The sequence below is a fragment of the Oncorhynchus mykiss genome, chromosome 22 (genome assembly GCF_057628025.1).
Source record: "Oncorhynchus mykiss isolate SJ-2025 chromosome 22, ASM5762802v1, whole genome shotgun sequence".
Taxonomy (NCBI): Eukaryota; Metazoa; Chordata; class Actinopteri; order Salmoniformes; family Salmonidae; genus Oncorhynchus; species Oncorhynchus mykiss.
In genome coordinates this window covers 4,056,273-4,081,463 of record NC_143043.1, presented here as the reverse complement: position 1 = coordinate 4,081,463, position 25,191 = coordinate 4,056,273, and the positions used below count along the sequence as shown (strand labels likewise).

At 42.9% G+C, this 25,191-nt stretch overlaps 1 protein-coding gene across 2 annotated transcripts in view; it reads right to left on the bottom strand.

The window, feature by feature from the left end:
* Nucleotides 1-25,191, bottom strand: part of dachd (dachshund d) — a 322,323-nt gene that overhangs the window by 130,531 nt on the left and 166,601 nt on the right. For both annotated transcript variants that reach the window (XM_036958501.2, XM_036958502.2), the window contains exons 2-3: nt 16,025-16,140; nt 2,488-2,640 (exon numbers count right to left, since the gene is read on the bottom strand). In XM_036958501.2, the coding sequence (XP_036814396.1) occupies nt 2,488-2,640; nt 16,025-16,140 (269 nt within the window). The remainder of the gene's footprint in view (nt 1-2,487; nt 2,641-16,024; nt 16,141-25,191) is intronic.

Below are 25,191 nucleotides of genomic sequence, written 5' to 3'. Positions count from 1 at the left end.
TTTTCACAATTCACTGGTAAATTGGTCCAGATGGAAAACTAAAGGCATAGAAACTGTAAATAATTTGGGAAACGGAAATACTTTTATTTCCATGGCAGAATTAATACGTCATTTTGGACTGACCAATGTAGATGTAGGGAAAGTTGGAGCATAACTAACAAAATTACAGTTCATTAAAAGTTATGCTTACTTAACCCAGTATAAGCTAACGTATAGAATGTATTATACAGGAGACACAATTCACAAATTCTACAGCACAACGGCAGAGTCATGTCATAAGTGTAAAACACATAATGACTCAATAATCCATGCTTTCAGGGAACGCTATAAAGTCTGGAAGTCGTGGGCGGAGCTAGAACGTTGGGTGTCAGAAGTATTCTAACGTAAACTTATTTTAAATCCATCATTCTGCATATTTCAAGACATGACATAGGAGTGACATAGTGAGTTACCCAGTGGACTGGACAATTCTCTTCTCATCACTCATCTTGAAAACAGGTATACTAAAAACCTGGAAATCAATCAGCCAATATTAACACATTGGAAAATATGATTTCAATGTTGAAACTGCGTGGGCTACGGAGAGAAACAAAATGGTGAAGTTTCAGGCCATGTAGTGGAAAGTGATGTGGGCACTGGAGATGGGGGGGGTGTGTGATGTAATTGATGTTTGTATGATGTTGTCATTTGTATGTGTATGTTTTGTATTGTTTAAAAAATATCAAATAAAACCGTACAACATTTTTTTTTTAAGTATTGTGCTTCTTTGTTCATACTGCTTAGTACTTCTGTCGAAATGTATTCATGAATCGAGACACTTAGCAAGAGTAAGTGAATCGAAAACACTATTTAGCGAATCAAAGCTTTAGGGATTACATGGATCCTATAATTTGTAATGGGCTCATAATAATTCATCACTATATTATCATTTTCCACAGTACACTAAGTGGCTCGGTGGCAATATTAGCTAAATCTGTCTGTATTTCTGGGCTAATAATTAATTGAAATGGCACATATTGAAAAAGCAATGATTAAATTAAAGAAATTAGAGACTGAGTTAATGGCTAATAGCTTTGGGATACAGTGTTTATGGATTAAATAGTAGTATTTAACAACCTCTATGTTGTTTTTAGATGGGATTTTACAGTGCAGTAGAGACAGAATGTACCATTGCATTACAAAGACTTAGACAATGTGTTTAGATCTATATTCAAATGCACAACAATTGTACAAATAAATAAATAAAAGGAAAACAAAAAAATAGTTTGTAGATGTTTCAACTGGACCTGCATTCTCTGAACTACCTACATTGGGCTCCACACTTGCAAGAATAGTTATGTTGGGACTCCAGAACCTTAGCTTGACAGCTACTGTACGGGTGCATTGATTCTTGGAGTGGCGAATGTACAGCATTGTTTCAACACGAGCTGTATGTAGCTGAGATCTGCAAACTCTTATCCTCGCCTTGCTTATGCGTGTGTGTGTGGTGTGTGTGTGTGTGTGTGTGTGTGTGTGTGTGTGTGTGTGTGTGTGTGTGTGTGTGTGTGTGTGTGTGTGTGTCTGTGCGTCTGCATATGTATTCATACCTGCATTGACATCTGGATGCATGTCTTTGTGTGAGTGTGTCTGTCTGTGTGTGTGTGTGTGTGTGTGTGTCTGTCTCTGTGTGTGTGTGTGTGTGTGTGTGTGTGTGTGTGTCTGTGTCTGTGCGTCTGCATATGTATTCATACCTGCATTGACATCTGGATGCATGTCTTTGTGTGAGTGTGTCTGTCTGTGTGTGTGTGTGTGTGTGTGTGTCTGTCTCTGTGTGTGTGTGTGTGTCTCTGTGTGTGTGTGTGTGTCTCTGTGTGTGTGTGTGTGTGTGTGTGTGTGTGTGCATATGTATTCATACCTGCATTGATATCTGGAAGCATGTCTTTGTGTGAGTGCGTGTGTGTGTGTGTGTGTCTCTGTCTGTGTGTGTGTGTGTGTGTGTGTGTGTGTGTGTGTGTGTGTGTGTGTGTGTGTGTGTGTGTGTGTGTGTGTGTGTGTGTGTGTGTGTGTGTCTGTGTCTGTGTCTGTGTCTGTGCGTCTGCATATGTATTCATACCTGCATTGATATCTGGATGCATGTCTTTGTGTGTGTGTGTGTGTGTGTGTGTGTGTGTGTGTGTGTCTCCGTCTGTGTGTGTGTGTGTGTGTGTGTGTGTGTGTATGTGTGTCTCTGTGTGTGTGTGTGTGTGTGTGTGTGTGTGTGTGTGTGTGTGTGTGTGTGTGTGTGTGTCTGTGTGTGTGTGTGTGTGTGTATGTGTGTCTCTGTGTGTGTGTGTGTGTGTGTGTGTTTGTGTGTGTGTGTGTGTGTGTGTGTGTGTGTGTGTGTGTGTGTGTGTGTGTGTGCGTCTGCATATGTATTCATACCTGCATTGACATCTGGATGCATGTCTTTGTGTGAGTGTTCATGTGCACTTGCATCTGTGTGTATGAAGGTCACACTGACTGACTCACCCACGCTGGAGCTGAGATCTCCGTTCTCGCCATCGGCCCCATGCTGGTTGGCGTTGCTGTGGTAGCTGCTCATCACCTCCAGCTTGATCTTCTTCACCTTCATGGCCTCGGCGATGGCCGCGTTGGCAGCTGCCGCCGCCGCTGCTGTCAGCCCTGGACACCCCGCACCAGAGAGAACAGGACACAGTTAGATACACACTTAGAATGCTATACTTCGTGGGTCTAGAACGAGGGGCGGCGGCATCTTTTTTAAAGGCTTTTAAAAAGGTTTTATATTAAACATCGTGTGAATGATCTTAGGAATTATTCACACATAATGAACAACAAGCATTTACAAATATACATTTATTATGGAACTTTATCATAAAGTGTTCGGGCAATTTGCTGTGTACAAATGATTATAATCATGTTCAAGGCCCCGACCATCCACTCGGACCATGGCTGAATCTAGTTGCCTATTCCTGGTCTAGAGGTTAGAGCATCTTCCTACAGCACATATACACCTGTGTACCCCAGTCCCACTGCCATTCTGTCACATACTTCTTGTTACTCTTCTGTCTGTATCCTACAGTATCACGAAATATGTACGCATGAAAAGAAAGGGCATCATACAAATATAACCTGAAGACCTTCTACATGTGTTGTCGGAACGTCAGAGAGATAAGAGAACCATTCATGCATACATACAGCATATTACATACTGAATATGTACAGTACATACATCAAGAATACAACTGTACATACACTTCCGTTCAAAAGTTTGGGGTCACTTAGAAATGTCCTTGTTTTTGAAAGAAAATCAATTTTTTTGTACAATTAAAACAACATAAAATTGATCAGAAATACAGTGTAGACATTGTTAATGTTGTAAATGACTATTGTAGCTGAATCCCACAAATGCTGATGCTTCAGACACTCAACTAGTCTAAAGAAGGCCAGTTTTATTGATTATTTAATCAGGATAATAGTTTTCAGCTGTGCTAACATAATTGCAAAAGGGTTTTCTAATGATCAATTTGCATTTTAAAATGATAAACTTGGATTGGCTAACACAACGTGCCATTGGAACACAGGAGTGATGGTTGCTGATAACGGGCCTCTGTACGCCTATGTAGATATTCCATTAAAAATTTGCCGTTTCCAGCTCCAATAGTCATTTACAACATTAACAATGTCTACACTGTATTTCTGATCAATTTGATGTTATTTTAATGGCCAAAAAATGTGCTTTTCTTTCAAGCACAAGGACATGTCTAAGTGACCACAAACTTTTGAACAGTAGTGTATATATGTTTAATTACAAACTTATTATATACTGTATTAAAACATAAATACTTGAACGGAAAACATGTTGGCGTAGCATGGATCACAAACATGACAAATATCCCCAAACACAAAATACCAGTCCCATGTTCTATGAGAGGAGCATTTCATGCTGCTGACAACATCACAACGTTACTGTGTAACTCTACGCAGCCTGTTCCCCCACTGGCTGGTAGACATCTTATGACATGAAATAGCTTTGCAGCAGGTTACCAAGTAGACGAGATGTTGTTTTGTACATGTGATTGCTATGAACGTGTTGCTGGCTCTCTCTCTCCCAACTAACACTGTATTGACGTCACTGTGTGCTTTGATAGGAACAGATTAATTCAGGAAAACATATATGCGATGGCATGCCATTATTTCTGTTTATGGGCGGGGGGTTGTTGTATGTGCGTGGAAGTGTGTGTTTGTGTGCGTGTGTACAGTGCCTTAAGAAAGTATTCATATCCCTTATCACTTTTTCCACATTTTGTTGTTGTTTTTAGTTTTTAATTTAACCTTTATTTAACCAGGTAGGCTAGTTGAGAACACCTTTATTTAACCAGGTAGGCTAGTTGAGAACACCTTTATTTAACCAGGTAGGCTAGTTGAGAACACCTTTATTTAACCAGGTAGGCTAGTTGAGAACACATTTATTTAACCAGGTAGGCTAGTTGAGAAAGAGTTCTCATTTACAACTGCGACCTGGCCAAGATAAAACATAGCAGTGTGAACAGACAACAACACAGAGTTACACATGGAGTAAACAATAAACAAGTCAATAACACAGTAGAAAAAAAGGAGTCTACATACAGTGTGTACAAAAGGCATGAGGAGGTAGGCAATAAATAGGCCATAGGAGCGAATAATTACAATTTAGTAATGAATGATCAGATGGTCATGTGCAGGTAGAGATACTGGTGTGCAAAAGAGCAGAAAAGTAAATAAATAAAAACAGTATGGGGATGAGGTAGGTGAATTGGGTGGGTTATTTACAGATGGACTATGTACAGCTGCAGCGATTGGTTAGCTGCTCATATAGCAGATGTTTAAAGTTGGTGAGGGAAATAAAAGTCTCCAACTTCAGCGATTTTTGCAATTCGTTCCAGTCACAGGCAGCAGAGTACTGGAACGAAAGGCGGCCAAATGAGGTGTTGGCTTTAGGGATGATCAGTGAGATACACCTGCTGGAGCGCGTGCTACGGGTGGGTGTTGCCATCGTGACCAGTAAACTGAGATAAGGCGGAGCTTTACCTAGCATGGACTTGTAGATGACCTGGAGCCAGTGGGTCTGGCGACGAATATGTAGCGAGGGCCAGCCGACTAGAGCATACAGGTCACAGTGGTGGGTGGTATAAGGTGCTTTAGTAACAGAACGGATGGCACTGTGATAAACTGCATCTAGTTTGCTGAGTAGAGTATTGGAAGCTATTTTGTAGTTTTACTAGGGTAAGTTTGGCGGCGTGAGTGAAGGAGGTTTTGTTGCGAAATAGAAAACCGACTCTAGATTTGATTTTGGATTGGAGATGTTTGATATGAGTCTGGAAGGAGAGTTTACAGTCTAGCCAGACGCCTAGGTACTTATAGATGTCCACATATTCTAGATCGGAACCATCCAGGGTGGTGATGCTAGTCGGGCGTGTGGGTGCAGGCAGCGAACGGTTGAAAAGCATGCATTTGGTTTTACTAGCGTTTAAGAGCAGTAGGAGGCCACGGAAGGAGTGTGTTAGAGCTTGAATTGTAAATGGATTATTGATACACACAATGACAAAGTGTATTTTGATTCTGTACAGGCTTCCTTTTTTTCACGTTGTCATTTAGGTTAGTATTGTGGAGTAACTACAATGTTGTTGATCCATCCTCATGTTTATCCTATCACAGCCATTAAACTTTGCAACTGTTTTCAAGTCACCATTGGCCTCATGGTGAATTCCCTGAGCGGTTTCCTTCCTCTCCGGTAACTGAGTTAGGAAGGACTCCTGTATCTTTGTAGTGACTGGGTGTACTGATACACCATCCAAAGTGTGATGAATAACTTCACCATGCTCAAAGGGATATTCAGTGCCTGCTATTGTTTTGACCAATCTACCAATAGGTGCCTTTCTTTGTGAGGCATTGGAAAACCTCCCTGGTCTTTGTGGTTGAATCTGTGTTTGAAATTCACTACTTGACCTAGGGACCTTCCCAGTGGTGTAAAGTACTTAAGTAAAAATACTTAAGTATTACTTAAGGGGTATCTGTACTTTACTTTACTATTAATATGATAACTATTATTATAACTTTTACTACATTCCTAAAGAAAATAATGTACTTTTTACTCCTTACGTTTTCCCTGACACCCAAAAGTACCGGAAAATTGTCTAATTCATGTACTTATCAAGAGAACAACCCTGGTCATCCCTACTGCACCTGATCTGGTAGACTCACTAAACACTTAGTTTGTGAATTTTGTCTGAGTGTTGAACTGTGCCCCTGGCTATCCGTACATTAAAAAAGCAAGAACATTGTGCTGTCTGGTTTGCTTAATATAAAGACATTTAAAAATATATATATACTTTAACTTTTGATACTTAACTATATTTAAAACCAAATATTTTTAGACTTTTACTCAAGTAGTATTTTACTGGGTGACTTTCACTTTTACTTGAGTCATTTTCTATGAATTAATCTTTACTTTTACTCAAGTAAGAGAATTGGGTACTTTATGGGTACAATTATCTGGACCTTCCAGATAATTGTATGTGTTGGGTACAGAGATGCGATAGTAATTTAAAAAGCATTTTAAACACGACTACTGCACAAAGAGTCAGTCTAAACAACGTATTATGGGACTTGCAAACAGGATGTGTGTTTTTGAATAATGTGGAAATTGAGCAAGTACAGGTGATTGAACTGCTAGGTGTAAACTCCCTGGAATGCAAACTGTCATGGTCAAAACATATACATGCAACGGTAGCTAAGACGGGGGGATAGGTCCTTCTGTGATAAAGCGTTGCTCTGCTTTCTTTACATTTCTATAAACAAACAAGTCTTATAGGCCCTAGTTTTGTTGGACTACTGCCCAGTTATATGGTCAAGTGCCACAAAGAGGGACATAGGCAAATGACAGTTGGCCGACAACAGAGCAGCACGGCTAGCCCTTTGACGCAGGAACAAATATTTGAGGATATTGGAAACCCTCTGGCCGAGTCGTGAAGAGAAGTTGTGAAAGATGAGTGTGGGGGTAGGCATGGTTTCAATGTCCGACACATCATGTCTCATTACCACGCTCAAGGTCCTAAACAATATCATAACCTACATCGATAAGAGACAATACTGTGCAGCTGTATTCATAGGCCTGGCCAAGGCTTTCGACTCTGTCAATCACCACATTCTTATCGACAGACTCAACAGCCTTGGTTTCTCAAATGACTGCCTCACCTGGTTAACCAACTACTTCTCAGACAGAGTTCAGTGTGTCAAATCGGAGGGCCTGTTGTCCGGACCTCTGGCAGTCTCTATGGGGGTGCCACAGGGTTCAATTCTCGGGCCGACTCTTTTCTCTGTATACATAGCCCATCTGTAAATAACCCATCCAATTACCTCATCCCCATACTGTTATTTTTTTTAATCCTTTGCACCCCAGTATCTCTACTTGCACATTCATCTTCTGCACATCTATCACTCCAGTGTAATGCTAAATTGTAATTATTTCACCACTATGGTTTATTTATTGCCTAACCTCCCTTATCTTACCTCATTTTCACACACTGTATATAGACTATTTTCCTATTGTGTTATTGACTGTATGTTTTGTTTATTCCATGTGTAACTCTGTGTTGTTGATTGTGTCGCACTGCGTTGCACTGCTTTGCTTTATCTTGGCCAGTTACACACTTGCATACACACACATGCCAGCACAATCACTCTCCACACACATACACACTGGTCAAAAGTTTTAGAAAACCTACTCATTCAAGCTGTTTTTCAGTCTCTATGTCCCAGCTTTGATGTACCTGTACTGACCTCGCCTTCTGGATGATAGCGGGGTGAACAGGCCGTGGCTCGGGTGGTTGATGTCCTTGATTATGTTTTTGGCCTTCCTATGACATCGGGTGCTGTAGGTGTCCTGGAGGGCAGGCAGTGTGCCCCCGGTGATGTGTTGGGCAGACAACACCACCCTCTGGAGAGCCCTGCGGTTGTGGTCGGTGCAGTTGCCGTACCAGGCGGCGATACAGCCTGACAGGATGCTCTTGATTGTGCATCTGTAAAAGTTTGTGAGGGTCTTAGGGGCCAAGCCACATTTCTTCAGCCTCCTGAGGTTGAAGAGGCACTGTTGCACCTTCTTCACCACACTGTCTGTGTGGGTGGACCATTTCAGTGTGTCAGTGATGTGAACGCCGAGGAACTTGAAGCTTCCACCTTCTCCACTGCGGTTCCGTCGATGTGGATAGACAAGTGCTGCCTTTGCTGTTTCCTGAAGTCCACAATCAGCTCCTTTGTTTTGTTGACGTTGAGGGAGAGGTTATTTTCCTGGAACCAATCTGACAGGGCTCTCACCACCTCCCTGTAGGCTGTCTTGTCACTGTTGTGGTGAACAGGGAGTACAGGAGGGGGCTGAGCACGCACACTTGTGGGGCCCCTGTGTTGAGGATCAGCAAAGTGTAGCTGTTGTTTCCTACCTTCTCCAAGTCCAGGACCCAGTTGCACAGGTCGGGGTCCAGACCTAGGGCCCCAAGCTTAATGGTGAACTTGGAGGGTACTATGGTCACACAGCTAATTTAGGATTTTGCAATATATTTTGCAATAGAAACAGTGTTATACAGAAAGAACAAAGGCTCATCAACAAATTTCACCTACGTAAAGGGCCAGGGCGAAACAAAATCTATGAGAGCATTATTTATTTAAATATCCTGTAACCAAATTCGGATACAGTTAACAAAGCAGGACTTGAGTACAGTTTTCCACATTCAATGATGCAGATATCACTGAGATGAAAAGCGTGCAACCTAGGTCCATGAGACCAGAAGGGTAAAGGAAAACAGTTGTATGAAGGAAACAGTTTATAAAGGAAATGGTCTGTAGCTAACATTTACAGTTGAAGTCGGAAGTTTACATACACTTACAGTAGGTTGCAGTCGTTTTTCAACTACTCCACACATTTGTTGTTAACAAACTATAGTCTTGGCAAGTCGGTTAGGAGCAATTTCCAAACGCATGAAGGTACCACTTTCATCTGTACAAACAATAGTACCCAAATATAAACACCATGGGACAGCACAGCCGTCATACCGCTTAGGAAGGAGACACGTTCTGTCTCCTAGAGATGAATGTACTTTGGTGTGAAAAGTGCAAATCAATCCCAGAACAACAGCAAAGGACCTTGTGAAGATGCTGGAGGAAGCAGGCACAAAAGTATCTATATCCACAGTAAAACGAATCCTGTAACGACATAACTTGAAAGGCCACTCAGCAAGGAAGAAGCCACTGCTCCAAAACCGCCATAAAATAGCCAGACTATGGTTTGCAACTTTTTGGAGAAATGTCCTCTGGTTTGATGAAACACAAATATAACTGCTTGGCCATGATGACCATTGTTATGTTTGGAGGAAAAAGGGGAAGGCTTGCAAGCCGAAGAACACCATCCCAACTGTGAAGCACTGGGGTGGCAGCATCATGGTGTGGGGGTGCTTAGCTGCAGGAGGGACTGGTGCACTTCACAAAAGAGATGGCATCATGAGGTAGGAAAATTATGTGGATATATTGAAGCAACATCTCAAGACATCAGTCAGGAAGTTAAAGCTTGGTCGCAAATGGGTCTTCCAAATGGACAATGACTCCAAGGATACTTCCAAAGTTGTGGCAAAATGGCTTAACCTCTCTGGGATATGTGGGACACAAAATGACTTAAGGATAACAAAGTCAAGGTATTGGAGTGGCCATCACAAAGCCCTGACCTCAATCCTATGGAAAATTTGTGGGCAGAACTGAAAAAGTGAGACTCCGTTACCTGCCTACAAACCTGACTCCGCCCTTGCTGTCTCTGCCTGGCCGGTTCCCCTCTCTCCACTGGAATGCTCTGTCTCTAACTCTATTACAGGCCTTCCCCCCCTTGGGTTGTGCCGTAGCGAAGATCTTTGTGGGCTATACTCGGCCTTGTCTAAGGAAGGTAAGTTGGTGGTTGAAGATATCCCTCTCTTTAACTCTCCAAGTTAAACAATTTAAAGGCAATGCTACCAAATACTAATTGAGTGTATGTAAACTTCTGACCCACTGGGAATGTGATGAAGGAAATAAAAGCTGAAATAAATCATCCTCTCTACTATTATTCTGACATTTCCCATTCTTAAAATAAAGTGGTGATCCTAACTGACCTTGGATTAAATGTCAGGAATTGTGAAAAACTGAGTTTAAATGTACTTGGCTAAGGTGTATGTAAACTTCCGACTTCAACTGTAGATACTACATTCCATTAAATAGCAGTTCAACCAAAACGTTGAGGTAAAATGGTCTGCCGCTGAACGATTTAAAAAAAATCTGTCCTGAAACAACATACGGTGTACATAGGGAATTTGGTTGACATGTAGACTCTTGACAGGACAAGCCAACATATGAGTCTATCTTAGCTGTCACATTTCAGAGGCGTGACTCGAGAGCAGCTATTAGCTGTGTGACGTAAGTACAAGGAGAGGCAGAAATGGAACATGTACCTCTAATTCACAACACACACACATAAATGTACACACACTAAACTCCTCTCTCAAGCAGCAGATATGCAGATGGCAATAGCCACTCTGAGCCACTGACATGGAGGTGCATATCATTTACAGCCTTGTTTGCATCTTAAAATGTATTGGGACCATATTGACAAACAGTACACATCTTGTCACTGAGGTCCCTCTCATTTGCACTGGCTGCTCTGCTGTTCCATATGCATAGAAACGACACACACACACACACACACACACACACACACACACACACACACACACACACACACACACACACACACACACACACACACAGAGAGAGGCTTGGTAAGAAGGTGATACTTCTCTCCACATAATAAATGTGGCCACTGCCCAGCCTGAAGGTCACCTTTAATTTCTGTCTAATGGCTGAGAGTCAACTGTTTTCCAAATGAGACGTATGCAGAGCAGACTACAGAGTAAATATTGAAATCACCTCCGGGGCTGTTGCTAAAATAAATTCCTCCACAAATCAGGTGCAGCTCCAAGGACTGTTAGAGTTCAGCATATCTCTGATGCATTGTGATGTACGCATTTGGAATGTATCTTTCACCCACAGTGTAGTACTGACGTACACTGAGTATACCAAATATTCAGAACACCTTCCTCATATTGAGTTGACCCCCCCCCGTTTGCCCTCAGAACAGCCTACATTCTTCGGGGCATAGGTTCTAGGAGGTGTCGAAAGCGTTCCACAGGGATGCTGGCCCATGTTGACTCCAAAGCTTCACACAGTTATGTCAAGTTGGCTGGATGTCCTATGAGTGGTGGGCCTTTCTTGATACACATGGGAAACTGTTGAGCGTGGAAAAACCCAGCAGGATTACAGTTCTTGACACAAACTGGTGGGCCTGGCACCTATACCCTGTTCAAAGGCACTTAAAACTTTTGTCTTGCCCATTCATCCTCTGAATACCACACATACACAATTGTCTCAAGACTTAAAATCCTTCTTTAACTTGTCTCCTCCCCTTCATGTACACTGACTGAGGTGGATTTAACAAGTGACATCCATAAGGGATCATAGCTTTCACCTGGATTCACCTGGTCAGTATATGTCATGGAAAGAGCAGTTGTTCCTAATGTTTTGTCTACTCAGTGATTATTGTGAATAAAAAATATGATCAAATCATCAGCGATATAATCCATTGTGATGTTGAGAGAAATTACTGAAAGGCGTGTCTGCCAAGAGACACTTTTTGGCAGAACATTTTACAAGTTTTACAAAAACTGGCAAATTTACCAAGATCTGCCAAGAGGCGGATCTAAACGGACTTGGTCTCATTTGAGGCAGATGGTTTCAAACAGGTAGATTATCCTCTTTATCATTTTCAATCCATCACACTGTCCACCCACCCACCCCGACCCCCCTCCTTCCGACCCCCACACTATCTTCATAGAACATGTGACAGACTCTATAAATCGAAACCTTTGTTCCTATAATTGTTTCATTTCAGCTGATCAATTGTCACTTTCTCATACAGCAACTCGCACCCACCTAACACTCAATCTAATAAGGAGGTATCAAGATCTCCAAACTATTAAAATGACTGGACGTCTAAATGTCGAACGGCCCACCCCACTCCCTACTCCTAATCTGGATTCATTACTATGTAAACAAAATGATCCCGACATCATGGATTCTAAATGTCGAACGGCCCATCCCACTCCCGACTCCTAATCTGCATTCATTACTATGCAAACAAAATGATCCCGACATCATGGATTCTAAATGTCGAACGGCCCATCCCACTCCCGACTCCTAATCTGGATTCATTACTATGTAAACAAAATGATCCCGACATCATGGATTCTAAATGTCGAACGGCCCATCCCACTCCCGACTCCTAATCTGGATTCATTACTATGTAAACAAAATGATCCCGACATCATGGATTCTAAATGTCGAACGGCCCATCCCACTCCTGACTCCTAATCTGCATTCATTACTATGTAAACAAAATTATCCCGACATCATGGATTCTAAATGATGAACGGCCCATCCCACTCCCTACTCCTAATCTGCATTCATTACTTTGCAAACAAAATGATCCCGACATCATGGATTCCTTCAAAGTCACCTTTGAAAATTCAGACAGCCAGACTCATCTCATAGACACACACAGAGACAATCCTCTTTGGCCACAAACAAACAGCACAACAGGGTCATGTTCATTAGGGCAGGCAACGTTTGAAAAAAATCATTAACAGGAAAGACAAAATGTGTGCTTCTCATTGGACCAGGTAGTCAGTCCATCGCTGCTTCAGTCCATTTCCTTTAATTTGGTGCATAATGCACATGATCCAGTGTTGCGTTGTACAGAGTCGGCCACACCACACCAGCTGGAAGAAAAATGGCATTTTGCTGAGCGCCGCCCCATTTCAACAAATGGAGAATATCACGGAAGGAGAGTTGGAAAACGGGGAATAACGGTGACGAGGTCTGATAGTAGCCCTCGAAGCAGCTGTCATATTAAATAATAATGAAGCGTCTATTAATATGCAAAGGAAGTGGCAGCCTCGACTGGCTGAATGCTGCCATGCCTCTGCATATTGTCAGGATCTTCATCGTTAATTAACATGCGAAGCTGCCCATAACCTGCCCCCAATGTCAGAACATTTCTCTCTTACAACAAACGCCCACCCTGATGCCACAGCCCTCCGTAACACCAGCGTGTGCAATTCAATTACATAAAATCAGTATTAACTCCTCATCGGTACACAAAAGAAAGATGGACTTTTGCAGCTCTTTTGCCCTTCTCTGTATAGAAAGGCAGTGCTTTATCTACTGTGTAATGTCACTTTATTTGTATCTGGAGGGCACCCACACCCACATGAACACGCACAAACTCCAGAGTGGCGCAGCGGTCTAAGGCACTGCATCTCCGTGCTAGAGGCGTCACTACATACCCTGGTTTGATCCCGGGCTGTATCACAACCGGTCGTAATCGGGAGTCCCGTAGGGCGGAGCACAATTGGCCCAGCGTTGTCTGGGTTAGGCGAGGATTTGGCCAGGGGTAGGCCGTCATTGCAAATAAGAATGTGTTCTTAACTGACTTGCCTGGTTAAATAAAGGTTAAAAAATAAATACAAAAACGTGCACACAAAAGTGTGCGAAAGCACACGCACACACACACACACACGCACACACACACACACGCACGCACACACACACACACACACACACACGCACGCACACACACACACACACACGCACGCACGCACGCACACACGCACGCACGCACGCACACACGCACGCACGCACGCACGCACACACGCACGCACGCACACACACACGCACACACACACACACGCACGCACACACACACACAAATACATAAAGGGTGTTTCATTAAATGGAAACCACAGCAAGCGGCACTGGTGTAAGGTGCAAAACATACACATATCAAGAATGTCTCTCACATAAAAATTCTCTCAAAAGATGAGTGCCTGATTCATTGGGAGGAAAGCATACATTCAAACTTTCGCAAAACATCAAAAGTGCCCATTTTCAAAGATTGGTTGAACAATCTCTGTCAACCTTTGAAAAGCTTGCTGTGGGAAATTAAAACAAACAAACCACCGCCCCAAACAAGACGTATATTACAGTGAGTGGAGTTTCCATGCATTAGTTATGGCACTTCACTTAAAGCCCCCAGGCAGCCATGGGAGATTAGGTTATTGGGTGATTTGCCGGATTTGGTGCAATGCATCATGGGGTGAATTTTCCGGGCTCGTTTTTGTTAATTGGAGTCACCTGCTCGGCGAAGACGGGGGGACTGGGTAGTCAGCGGAGAGATCGATGGGGAACTTAATTTGTAAATCTAACATCAGGAGCAACAATTACATGCCACTGTGTACAAAACATGTTATTTTATTCTCTCTTTTTTTGCTGCACGTATTAACGACGCAGTGTGTTATCCGTTACCCAGTACATGGAATAACCAAATATTTGGCTAATGCTTTTTAAAGGGAATCCATTGGTTTTGAAGCCGTTTTGGTGCTGGGTGGAGTATGACGTGCCACCTGCCATAACCATTCACGACAGTGTGCAATGTGTCAGTTTTGTGATGGATCGATTAATGTGTTCGGACACATACAAGAACGTGTGTTCCATTGCTAGTAAAATAAAATACGTCTGATCTATATGATCACGTTGCATCATTTTGAAGTGTAAATTGTGGTAACTTTGTTACGAACTTGTCCTTAAATATGTACAATAATCAATCCACAGAAGCCAGTTAGGGAGAAAGTTCAGCCATCTTGGCTTTTGCAGCCACAAACAGAAAGGCAGTTGCACCAAAAAAAAACAACTCTATTACTTTATCTCTCTCCCCTGAATACCCTGACTAAATGTCAAGATCATAGACTCCCTCCAGGCTTAAAGGGGAGGGATATCAAAAGGCTGTTCTGTTGCTTTATGTTCCACTAAATAAAACCATGGCTTTCTCATCTTTGCTGTTCCAAATAGCCTTTGAGTCCAAACAAGACACATGGAGTCTGTGACATCACCACACTCCCAGAGTTCAATGCTGGGCGTTGATCTGTGAGCCTCCATTATTAAGGACGTAGCCAATTTGTGTCTGCTATTGAATTTGAAACACTTCTCAGATGCATGTTTTTATTCTGGCTTTGAAAGAAAGAGATGAGACAATGTGTACGTATGTAAGGCAGGAAGCTTTTCAGAACTACTCGAGTGCAGCAAAATCTTGGAGGCAAACTTGTAAGGTTGCGGAGAAAACATAGCAAATGATATGCACTGTAGTTGTCAGGGTTTCTTTCTGCTTGGTTTAATATAGCAAAAATAAGAGTAAAGAAAACCCTAATCACGGTACAATATTAGTAAAGAAGGAAAAAGGAAAATAAATATGTAAATCAGAGCACTTACATCAAAGCCGTCACAATGCAACCAGCCACAAACAGAACAAAAGCATTAGCTGCAATAAGACTCGCCCGGGGGCGCATTTGGGAACAAACGGTTGTTGTTGATTCTTGTGGTGATAAAGCTTGCTTTAGCATCAACCATGCCTATGTACATACACCAGTGGAGTGGAATTAATCACACTAATTAGAATGCTCTCAAGGCGAAACGCAACATCTACTGAAAATAATCAGAGAGAAAAGGATGCCACTACAATTTATTGGACTGGCATCTCCCTCGGTCTCTCTCTCTCTCTCTCTCTCTCTCTCTCGCTCTTTCTCTCTTTCTCTGAGTTTAGGATCAGTTTTGTGTAAAAGAGTTGAAATGAGCGACTGGTAGTGGTGTGTTTGCATGTGTCACTTCGCTCTGCTTGCCTTTAAGAGGACAGATTAGAGGGAGGCGGGGAGTGCTGTGGGGATGTTGAGGGTATGGAGGATTGTTTCAGTGGCAAGAGTGTGTTTGTGTGTAAACACCTTAGTGTGTGTGTAAGAGTACAAATGTGTGTGTGTGTATACATGCAGCATATAAAAACGCATGTGCTTATGTATATGCCTGTTTGTTTGTGTGTAACTACAGTACACACCTGAGGATGGGAATGTTCCAGGGGACATGAGGCCGGGGACAGAGTGTGGCATGATGTGTGGGTTCTCTGGTGATGTCACACTCTGGCTCCTCTTAGGAGGTCTGCCCGGTCTGGAGCTGGAGGAGACAGAAGAGAAAAGGATTTAACTTTTGATGTCTTCTATTGAGACTTACCTAAAAAACACCACAATACCCTTCTGTGAAACCTCTCCCACTCCACCCTAAAAAAGTCCAAGAGAATGATGGAAAGGGAGGATTTAAGAGGGACGGGATAAGCAGGTGTAGACCGGGGGAGATGAGAGAGACAAGAGGGGATGAGTAAAGGAGAGATTGGCAAGTGAAAGAGGGTGAAAAAGAGAGATGTTGCAGAGAAAGATGACAGGTGGGAGGAAGAGGTAACAAGGATAACAACTGAGATGAAGAAGAGATATAGAGATTAGGGAGATAGAGAAAGACATGCAGAAATAAAGAGGGATGAGAGATGGAGGAGTGGGGATGAGAGAAGGGGAGAGAGTGAGAGGGGGAGGGGGAGAAAGAGAGGGTGTGAGGTGTTAACATTTTGGACCACTCCAGGATGCATTTCCATTCCAGAAAGCCAACACAACATGGTACTGTAAATAAATTCCCTTTTCAAGGACAGTAGTTCTGCCACTAGAACATAATAGACTTCCCATAACTAATTAGAGTACATGCTGAATTCCTTTGCTTTATGGAAGATCAACCACTTTTGTATTCAGAATTCATCGGCCAAACCTTGTTACCTGCTCCCATGTATTATTACCTCAGCACACTATTTGAATTCCCTCGTTTGCATATACTAAAACTTAGCCATCGCCTCTGCATTCTGGCAGCCCTCTCAGCCTGGAAATTACATGTTAACCTGTTATAATTATTGCAGTCAGGCCACACTATTGATTTATGGGACTTTGAAAAAAAAAAATGCACGTGTAGTTCTGGAAATGAATGATATTTTAAGGTTCTTCAGGAAATTAAAAGCCACTGGCTGCCTTGGGAAATGTTCCTCTTGCTTGATTTAATGCGACGCCGTAGCTTGGAGGTGGTGGAGAGACGAGGTGATTTGGTGATTCAGACCTGTTGGACGTTTCTGATGGGCCCCCTTTAATTACTGCAAACGAGATGGGGCACAGACTTGGAAGTGATAAATGACTCCTCTGGCTTACTGTTGTAGAAGCAGAAAAAGCCTTCAGAGCTGATGTTCCCTGGGTATGTATATCCCCCATATCTTACTCAGTCACTTATTAATAAGTATCACAATCGATATCTACTCTAGTTGGATTAGTTATAGTTACAAAAAGCCTATGGGGTTGAATCGTAATAATATGTGACTTGTTTCAGGAAACTAGGCGTATGTCACAAGTCACGACTTTACAGGAAAGACATTTGAATGTTTATTAGATTTTCTTCTCAAAATGTGTTTTTTGGCAGAAATGCCTTCTGGAACATTTGAACTTTCATGTGCCTTAACAACAAACATGTAGGCCATCTGTAAATACAAAGAAAGTTAGTAAATTACGAGTCTAGTTGGTTTAGCCACAGAAGAAGCCAGGAACCTTCCCTCTAGCCATGATTGGCTGAGATAATGAGGGGCTGGATATGCTGAGAGATGATTTTCAGATTGTTCTGCGGTGCAGCATCTTGTGTCTATAAAATGAACTGTTCGTTATGTGTAATCCTTTCTACTGCAGTTTTTTTCTGAAATATATCACGTTAGCCATGGAGAACTGCAAATATGTTGCTACTGCTCTCAATAACATTGCTGCCCTGAATTTATCAGGCGCTATCGACAAAGGTCAGAGGGAAAAGGCTGTGATGGACTAATTTCAGGAGGACTATTCTTATGGCATTGCACACGGTCAACTTCCTAGATTCTATGCATAGAGGCAGGTCCCTAGTAGGGAAGCCAGACCGTCTGGCCTGGATGCAGGAGGTTGATGGCACAATCATAGGGAATGTGAGGAGGTTGTTTGCTGGCCCTTTATTTGCTGAAGGCCTGACCCAAATCCCAGTAATCCCGAGGTACGCAGGAAAGATCAGGCTTGTAACTCCCAGCCAGAGGAACACTAGAGTTGGAAGTCTTCAGACGAGCAGGACCGGAAAGGTCTTGAGATTTGCTGGCAGGTGAATTGGCATGAAAGATTCCATCCCAGAACTCTTCCTGAAGGCCAGTCAATCTGAGGATTATGGGTGGAAAGCCACGGATGTCCAAGAACCAGGGGAAGTTCAGAGTGCACCAGATGAAACTGGATAAGCTCCACATGGTCATCCAAAACTCGTAGCTGAATAGGCATGGTGAGTTGCTTCACCTTCCCAGACCCTAGGGGTTGACCATCCAGTGCAGTGACCGACAACGGAGTGTCCAGTTTAGTGACTGGCAGCTTCTGTTGGCGAGCTAATGTGCGATCCAGAAAACAGCCGGTAGCCCCAGAGTCTATAAAAGCAGAAATGTCCAACTGCTCATTGTCCCACTGCATGTTGGCTGGAAGCAAGGTGCATGCCGTGTCGGCAGCTGGAGACTGTATCTGACTCGCTGGTATTCTCCCATTTACTGACGAGTCAAACCCGTTCTCCCGTCAGCTCGGGACAGGAGGCCCGGAAATTTCCGGACTGTCCACAGTATTGGCAACGTTGCTCGTTAATCCTGCGCCTTCTCTCCAGAGCGGAAAGTCTTGTTCGTCCCAATTGCAACTACTCCTCGGAAGGATATCAGGGGGATCCAGAGCCGAAATGAGAACTTGGGATACCGGACCAGCAGGCCAAGCATAAGGCAATGGCCCAAATGAATAATCGCTTCCCTTAGCAGAGCTAGAAACACTGGAACCAACTTGGGAATCCATCTGTCCTGTCATGACAACGTTCCGAAGCCGGTGTTCAATCCGGATGGCCAGAACAATAAGCTCTTCCAGAGTGTCAGGGTTGTCCCGGGAAGCCAGTTCATCATTGAGAACCTCGCTGAGTCCGTTCAGAAAGACTGAGTAAAGTGCCTCTGTATTCCAACAACTCTCAGCAGCGAGCAGCCGAAAATTAATGCCGTAATCCGCTACGCTCCGGCTGCCCTGCCAAAGCGCAATGAGTCTTTGAGCAGCATTCCTGCCACTGATGGGGTGATCAAAAACCCTACTCATCTTCTGGGTGAAGCTTTTCCCATTGAAACAAATGTCTGATTGCTGCTCCCATATGGCCGTGGCCCAGGACAGAGCCTGTCCTGAGAGCAAGGCAATGACATATGCCACTCTGGAATGCTCAGTAGGAAATTTTGATGCCTGCAGCTCGAAGACCAGCAAATATTGGAGCAGGAACCCACGACAACTCCCAGGATGCCCCTCATAGCGCTCAAAGTTAAAGCTTACTGTTAACTAGCTAGCTGACGTTAGGTTTCTGGCTCACTAGCTAACATTGTGTATGATGTGTGTAGTAATATTATCTCAGAGAGCCAATTGCATTGCTAGTTATAGCCTAACATTAGCTAGCTAACTAGCTAACATTTTACCTCTTTGGTTAACTTTAGGTAGCTATAACAATCAGTTTGTATTGCTAGTACTCTATGGATCAGGATTATGGTTCATTGTTTAGCTAGCATGTCTAAACAAAAGACTCCACTTCGCCGGATGCTTACATGACTCATCAAGTTAGCCAGGTGTGTCTGACGGTGATTACAGCCATCTATTGTATAATAATGCTAACATATTTGTATTTGGAATTTGTCTTTCAGCATCAGAACACGCCTGTCTCTCCTCACAAGGAGAATGGTCTAATGTCTCCCATCAGAAAGACCTGTAGAACACACCTGTCTCTCCTCCACCAGTCATACAAGGAGAATGGTCTAATGTCTCCCATCAGAAAGACCTGTAGAACACACCTGCCTCTCCTCACCAGTCATACAAGGAGAATGGTCTAATGTCTTCCATCAGAAAGACCTGTAGAACACACCTGCCTCTCCTCACCAGTCATACAAGGAGAATGGTCCAATGTCTCCCATCAGAAAGACCTGTAGAACACACCTGACTCTCCTCACCAGTCATACAAGGAGAATGGTCTAATGTCTCCCATCAGAAAGACCTGTAGAACACACCTGTCTCTCCTCCACCAGTCATACAAGGAGAATGGTCTAATGTCTCCCATCAGAAAGACCTGTAGAACACACCTGCCTCTCCTCACCAGTCATACAAGGAGAATGGTCCAATGTCTCCCATCAGAAAGACCTGTAGAACACACCTGACTCTCCTCACCAGTCATACAAGGAGAATGGTCTAATGTCTCCCATCAAAAAGACCTGTAGAACACACCTGACTCTCCTCACCAGTCATACAAGGAGAATGGTCTAATGCCTCCCATCAGAAAGACCTGTAGAACACACCTGACTCTCCTCACCAGTCATACAAGGAGAATGGTCTAATGCCTCCCATCAGAAAGACCTGTAGAACACGCCTGTCTCTCCTCACCAGTCATACAAGGTGAATGGTCTAATGTCTCCCATCAGAAAGACCTGTAGAACACACCTGGCTCTCCTCACCAGTCATACAAGGAGAATGGTCTAATGCCTCCTATCAAAGCGAGAGCTGTCCCAAGCAAGCACAGGTTACACCTGAAGCATGAGGACTTGCAGCGAGTTGTGAACTTCATCAATAACTATGCAGAGGATAATTCAATAATAATACCAGGAAGCCACCCAGGACACAATCACTTTGGTGGGAAGCTGCTGCCATCTCTTGTGACAAAAGCAGTGGTGTGGCATCTCTACAATGAATTGATGACAACAACTGTTATGTAAAGCATAAACAAAACATCTTTAGATTATTTCCTTTACCTCCAACACGATTGGCACTACTTTTATTGATCTCACATTATTTCTGTATTTTCCAGAGGTACGTGAAGGTGGGCTGTCTTTCCTTAAGAAATCTGTGGAGAAAATCTCTGCCCCACATCTCAAGCACTAAACCCAGGACAGACCTGTGCTGGCAGTGCAAGAGGAACAACTATCAGGTCTTCAGATCTGCCAATCTGCCAGAAGCTGTTAAATCAGCAAAGCTGAAGAAGCAAGAGCAGCATCTCCTGCTTGTTCAGAGTGAGCGGTCTGTCTGCCAGAAGATGGTTGCTGATTGCTAGACCACCAGTCAAGACCTGCAGTTGTCTCTGGGGGCCCTACTGAACCAGCAAGCGAAGACATCAGGATACATTACATCTTAGATTTTGCTCAACAAGTAAGCAACATTTATTCCTTTATACTGATTAAGGACATATATGCACTACCGTTCAAAAGTTTGGGGTCACTTAGAAATGTCCTTGTTGTTGAAAGAAAAAACATTTTTTGTCCATTAAAATAACACCAAATTGATCAGAAATACAGTGTCGACATTGTTAATGTTGTAAATAACTTTTGTAGCTGGAAATGGTAGATGTTTAATGGAATATCTACATAGGCGTACAGAGGCCCATTATCAGCAACCATCACTCCTGTGTTCCAATGGTACCTAGTGTTAGCTAATCCAAGTTTATCATTTTAAAAGGCTAATAAATTGTCATTATATCATATATTAAGCATGAATCAGTTAAATTAGGCATTGAACTTGAACCCTGTAACAATCCCAAATCTAGCTGTCAGACAGTTGTTAGTTTTGAGATCTCAGAAATGTAGTGTTATTGTCACACCCTGACCATAGTTTGCTTTGTATGTTTCTATGTTTTGGTTGGTCAGGGTGTGAGCTGGGTGGGCATTCTATGTTACATGTCTAGTTTGTCTAGTTCTATGTTTGGCCTGATATGGTTCTCAATCAGAGGCAGGTGTTCGTCATTGTCTCTGATTGGGAACCATATTTAGGTAGCCTGTTTGGTGTTGGGTTTTGTGGGCGATTGTCCTTAGTGTCTTGATGTCCTTGTTCTGTGTGTATGTGCACCAGTATTAGGCTGTTTTCGTTACGTTTTTGTAGTGTTTGTATTTAGATTCGTGTTGCTTCAGTTTAATAAACATGGATCGCAATCTACACGCCGCATTTTGGTCCGACTCTCCTTCACACGTAGAAAACCGTGACAGTTATGTGATGAAAACAATTTTCATGGGTACACAAATCCAAAATAATAAATGCAATTGAAAAATTGAATGCTTCTAATCAAAAGAGTCAGCATACCTTGATACTTAAAACCTAAAATCGATACTGTCATTAACGTGGTTCTTCAATAATTATGCATAATACTTGTTGGATGTGCATTTGGAGTAGAGCTGTTTAATTACATTGTGATAGTTTCACACATCATCTCATCCAGGAAGGACTGTTCCGAATGACGGCCAAGTGATTAACAGCTGTTGTGATAGTGCATGCAATGTAACAACATCCCAAGTGATTAACAGCTGTTGTGATAGTGCATGCAATGTAACAACAGCCCAAGTGCTGTAAAAAAAAAAAAAGGTGTTTGTGAGGAATGTCCAGAATATTCTGGTGTGTCATTCGTTATGCCGGTGAAGACGGTTGTGCCTGGATCCACGTTGGATCTAATATCCCTGGCGAATTGAGGTTGATCATCTGTGGTTGTCTGCTTGATTTACAGCAGGGTCTCGGTAGGTTTAAAAGAGAAAGCATAAAGGTCATGAGTTCATGTTTTCATGTGTTTTTGTGCCTTGGATTGGACCCCGAGTCGACTGTGTGCAATTGTGCTCTTGCCCTGGATATAATGACAATAAATGACGTAGCCTAGTGGGTTTTTTTCACCATATGAATTGGTCATGAAATAGCATGACAAATTCATGTTCTATTCCACGTCACACCTGCAATTTGAAACAATACATGGGTCTTGAAGTAGCCTATTTGAACTTGCATTTGGAGCTCAGATATCCAAGCACTGGAATAGGCCTACCTCAATGTGGTGGTTGAAAAGTCCTTGTACTTATTGTAGCCAATTTATACATTATCCTGTGATTTCATCTTCGATCAGTTTTTGTGATTGAAGGGTGTTGACCTACTCTGTTGCGGTAAAATTCTGTGCGGTTATTATAAGGAAGACAACATCTCATTCAACTTTCCATACAAATCCTTCCATTAAAAAAGGAACCTGGTTTCTGGTCACTTTCTCGTTATAAAAACAGCGACAGTGAGATTAATGCTACCGCTATTAACGGCTTCATTATGTGTGCCTGCGTCGCCACATAGGCCACAGAAAGATCGCCATGCATGCATCCAATCTATTTAGTCTAAAATCTATTTAGTTTAAAAAGTCCCCGAAATTCCTTGAATTTGACTTGCTGTATGAACCCTGCTTAAATGATGTATAGTTCTAGGCCATCGTTTTCCAAACTCGGTCCTCGGGACCCCAAGGAGTGCACGTTTTGGTTTGTGCCTTCACACTACACAGCTGAATCAAAGCTTGATGATAAGTTAATTCATTGAAACAGCTGTGTAGTGCTAGAGCAAAAACCAAAACGTGCCCCCCTTGGGGTCCTGAGGACCAAGGTCGGTAAACCCTGTCCTAGGCCTCTGTTGTTGCATAGGTGAAGTTATGGGTCAATTTGCATCAATTACATTTTATTCCTCAAAGTACACATATGGAACTCCATGAAAATCTTTTATTTTTTGTTTCAAACCATTTAGAAATGTCGATCCCCATGTCACACATTGGCCCTATTATTTAAAGACCCATATATAGAGTGTGTGAGCGGAGCAGACATTTAACTGAACACACAAAAAACATAATGCACTTTGTACTTTGAGGCGCTAAGCCTTTTTAGGGCTTTTAAACGCCAACTCCTCTCCTAATGTACCAAAAGTCTGTGGATTTTGTCAGTGTACATACATTAGAAAGTTTATATTAAATTCAATCAAAGTATAGTGGCTGGTGGGGATGTACTTGGGGAGAGTGGGTCCACAGAGAGACTGAAGTGAGATGAGTGGAGGCCACATACCTACAGTACTTCAGAAAAGTGTCTGATGCCCTGCCAGTAATCTCATCCCAATCCCTCTCCACTCTCACCAACAACCACCATTGAATGTTAGCTATAATGACAAACAAGGAATAATGATGACTCCACATTTTATCCCAATCTGTCCAGAACTCTTATTCATTTTACAGCAGATTTGCAAGTCACGAAAATAATTACAATTACATTGTAGGATAATTAAATCCTTCCTTCTCTCTTTCCCAAGCCAAACCCATCCCTCTCCACCTCCCATTTTTCTTCCCCCTTTACCCCACCCAAGCCAAGCTTGTCCCAACCTCTCATCCTTAACCACCCTTAACCACCCTTGCCAACCCAAGGTTGCCCCAACCTACCATCCTTGCCACCCAAGCAAAGCTTGTCCCAACCTACCATCCTTGCCCACCCAAGCAAAGCTTGTCCCAACCTCCCATCCTTGCCAACCCAAGCTATGCTTGTCCCAAAATCCCATCCTTGCCAACCCAAGCTATGCTTGTCCCAACCTCCCATCCTTGCCAACCCAAGCTATGCTTGTCCCAACCTCCCATCCTTGCCCACCCAAGCTATGCTTGTCCCAACCTCCTATCCTTGCCAACCCAAGCCAAGCTTGTCCCAACCTCCCATCCTTGCCAACACAAGCCATGCTTGTCCCAAAATCCCATCCTTGCCAACCCAAGCTATGCTTGTCCCAACCTCCCATCCTTGCCAACCCAAGCTATGCTTGTCCCAACCTCCCATCCTTGCCAACCCAAGCTATGCTTGTCCCAACCTCCCATCTTTTTTCACCCTCCCTTCATCTGACCCACTTACACCCATCTATCCATCCACTGTCATTCATACCAGCCCAACATATACCGCATGCATACACACACCCATTCTCTCCCACCTTCCTATACATATTCACCATCCCTCACTTTTCCCTCACACACCGATTCATAAACACACACACCTACATCCATTGAACAGTTATTAACATACATGTGATTTTAGAAGACACATGATTTTATAAGGCACAGTGATTTTATTAGGCCCATTCCCTTATGGGATGAGGAGCGAAGAGGTGTCTTTGGTGCAGAAGTTAAATTGATAAGTCCTGACACTGCTGACATTTTGGCTCCAATTTTAAGCACCAGTACTGTTCCCTTCCCCATGCCGGAAAATATTTATTTTATATAGGTGACCAGTTAGCAGACATAGCATTTTATCACATCATCGAGATGTGTAAAAAAAATGTGGATTGAATCGTC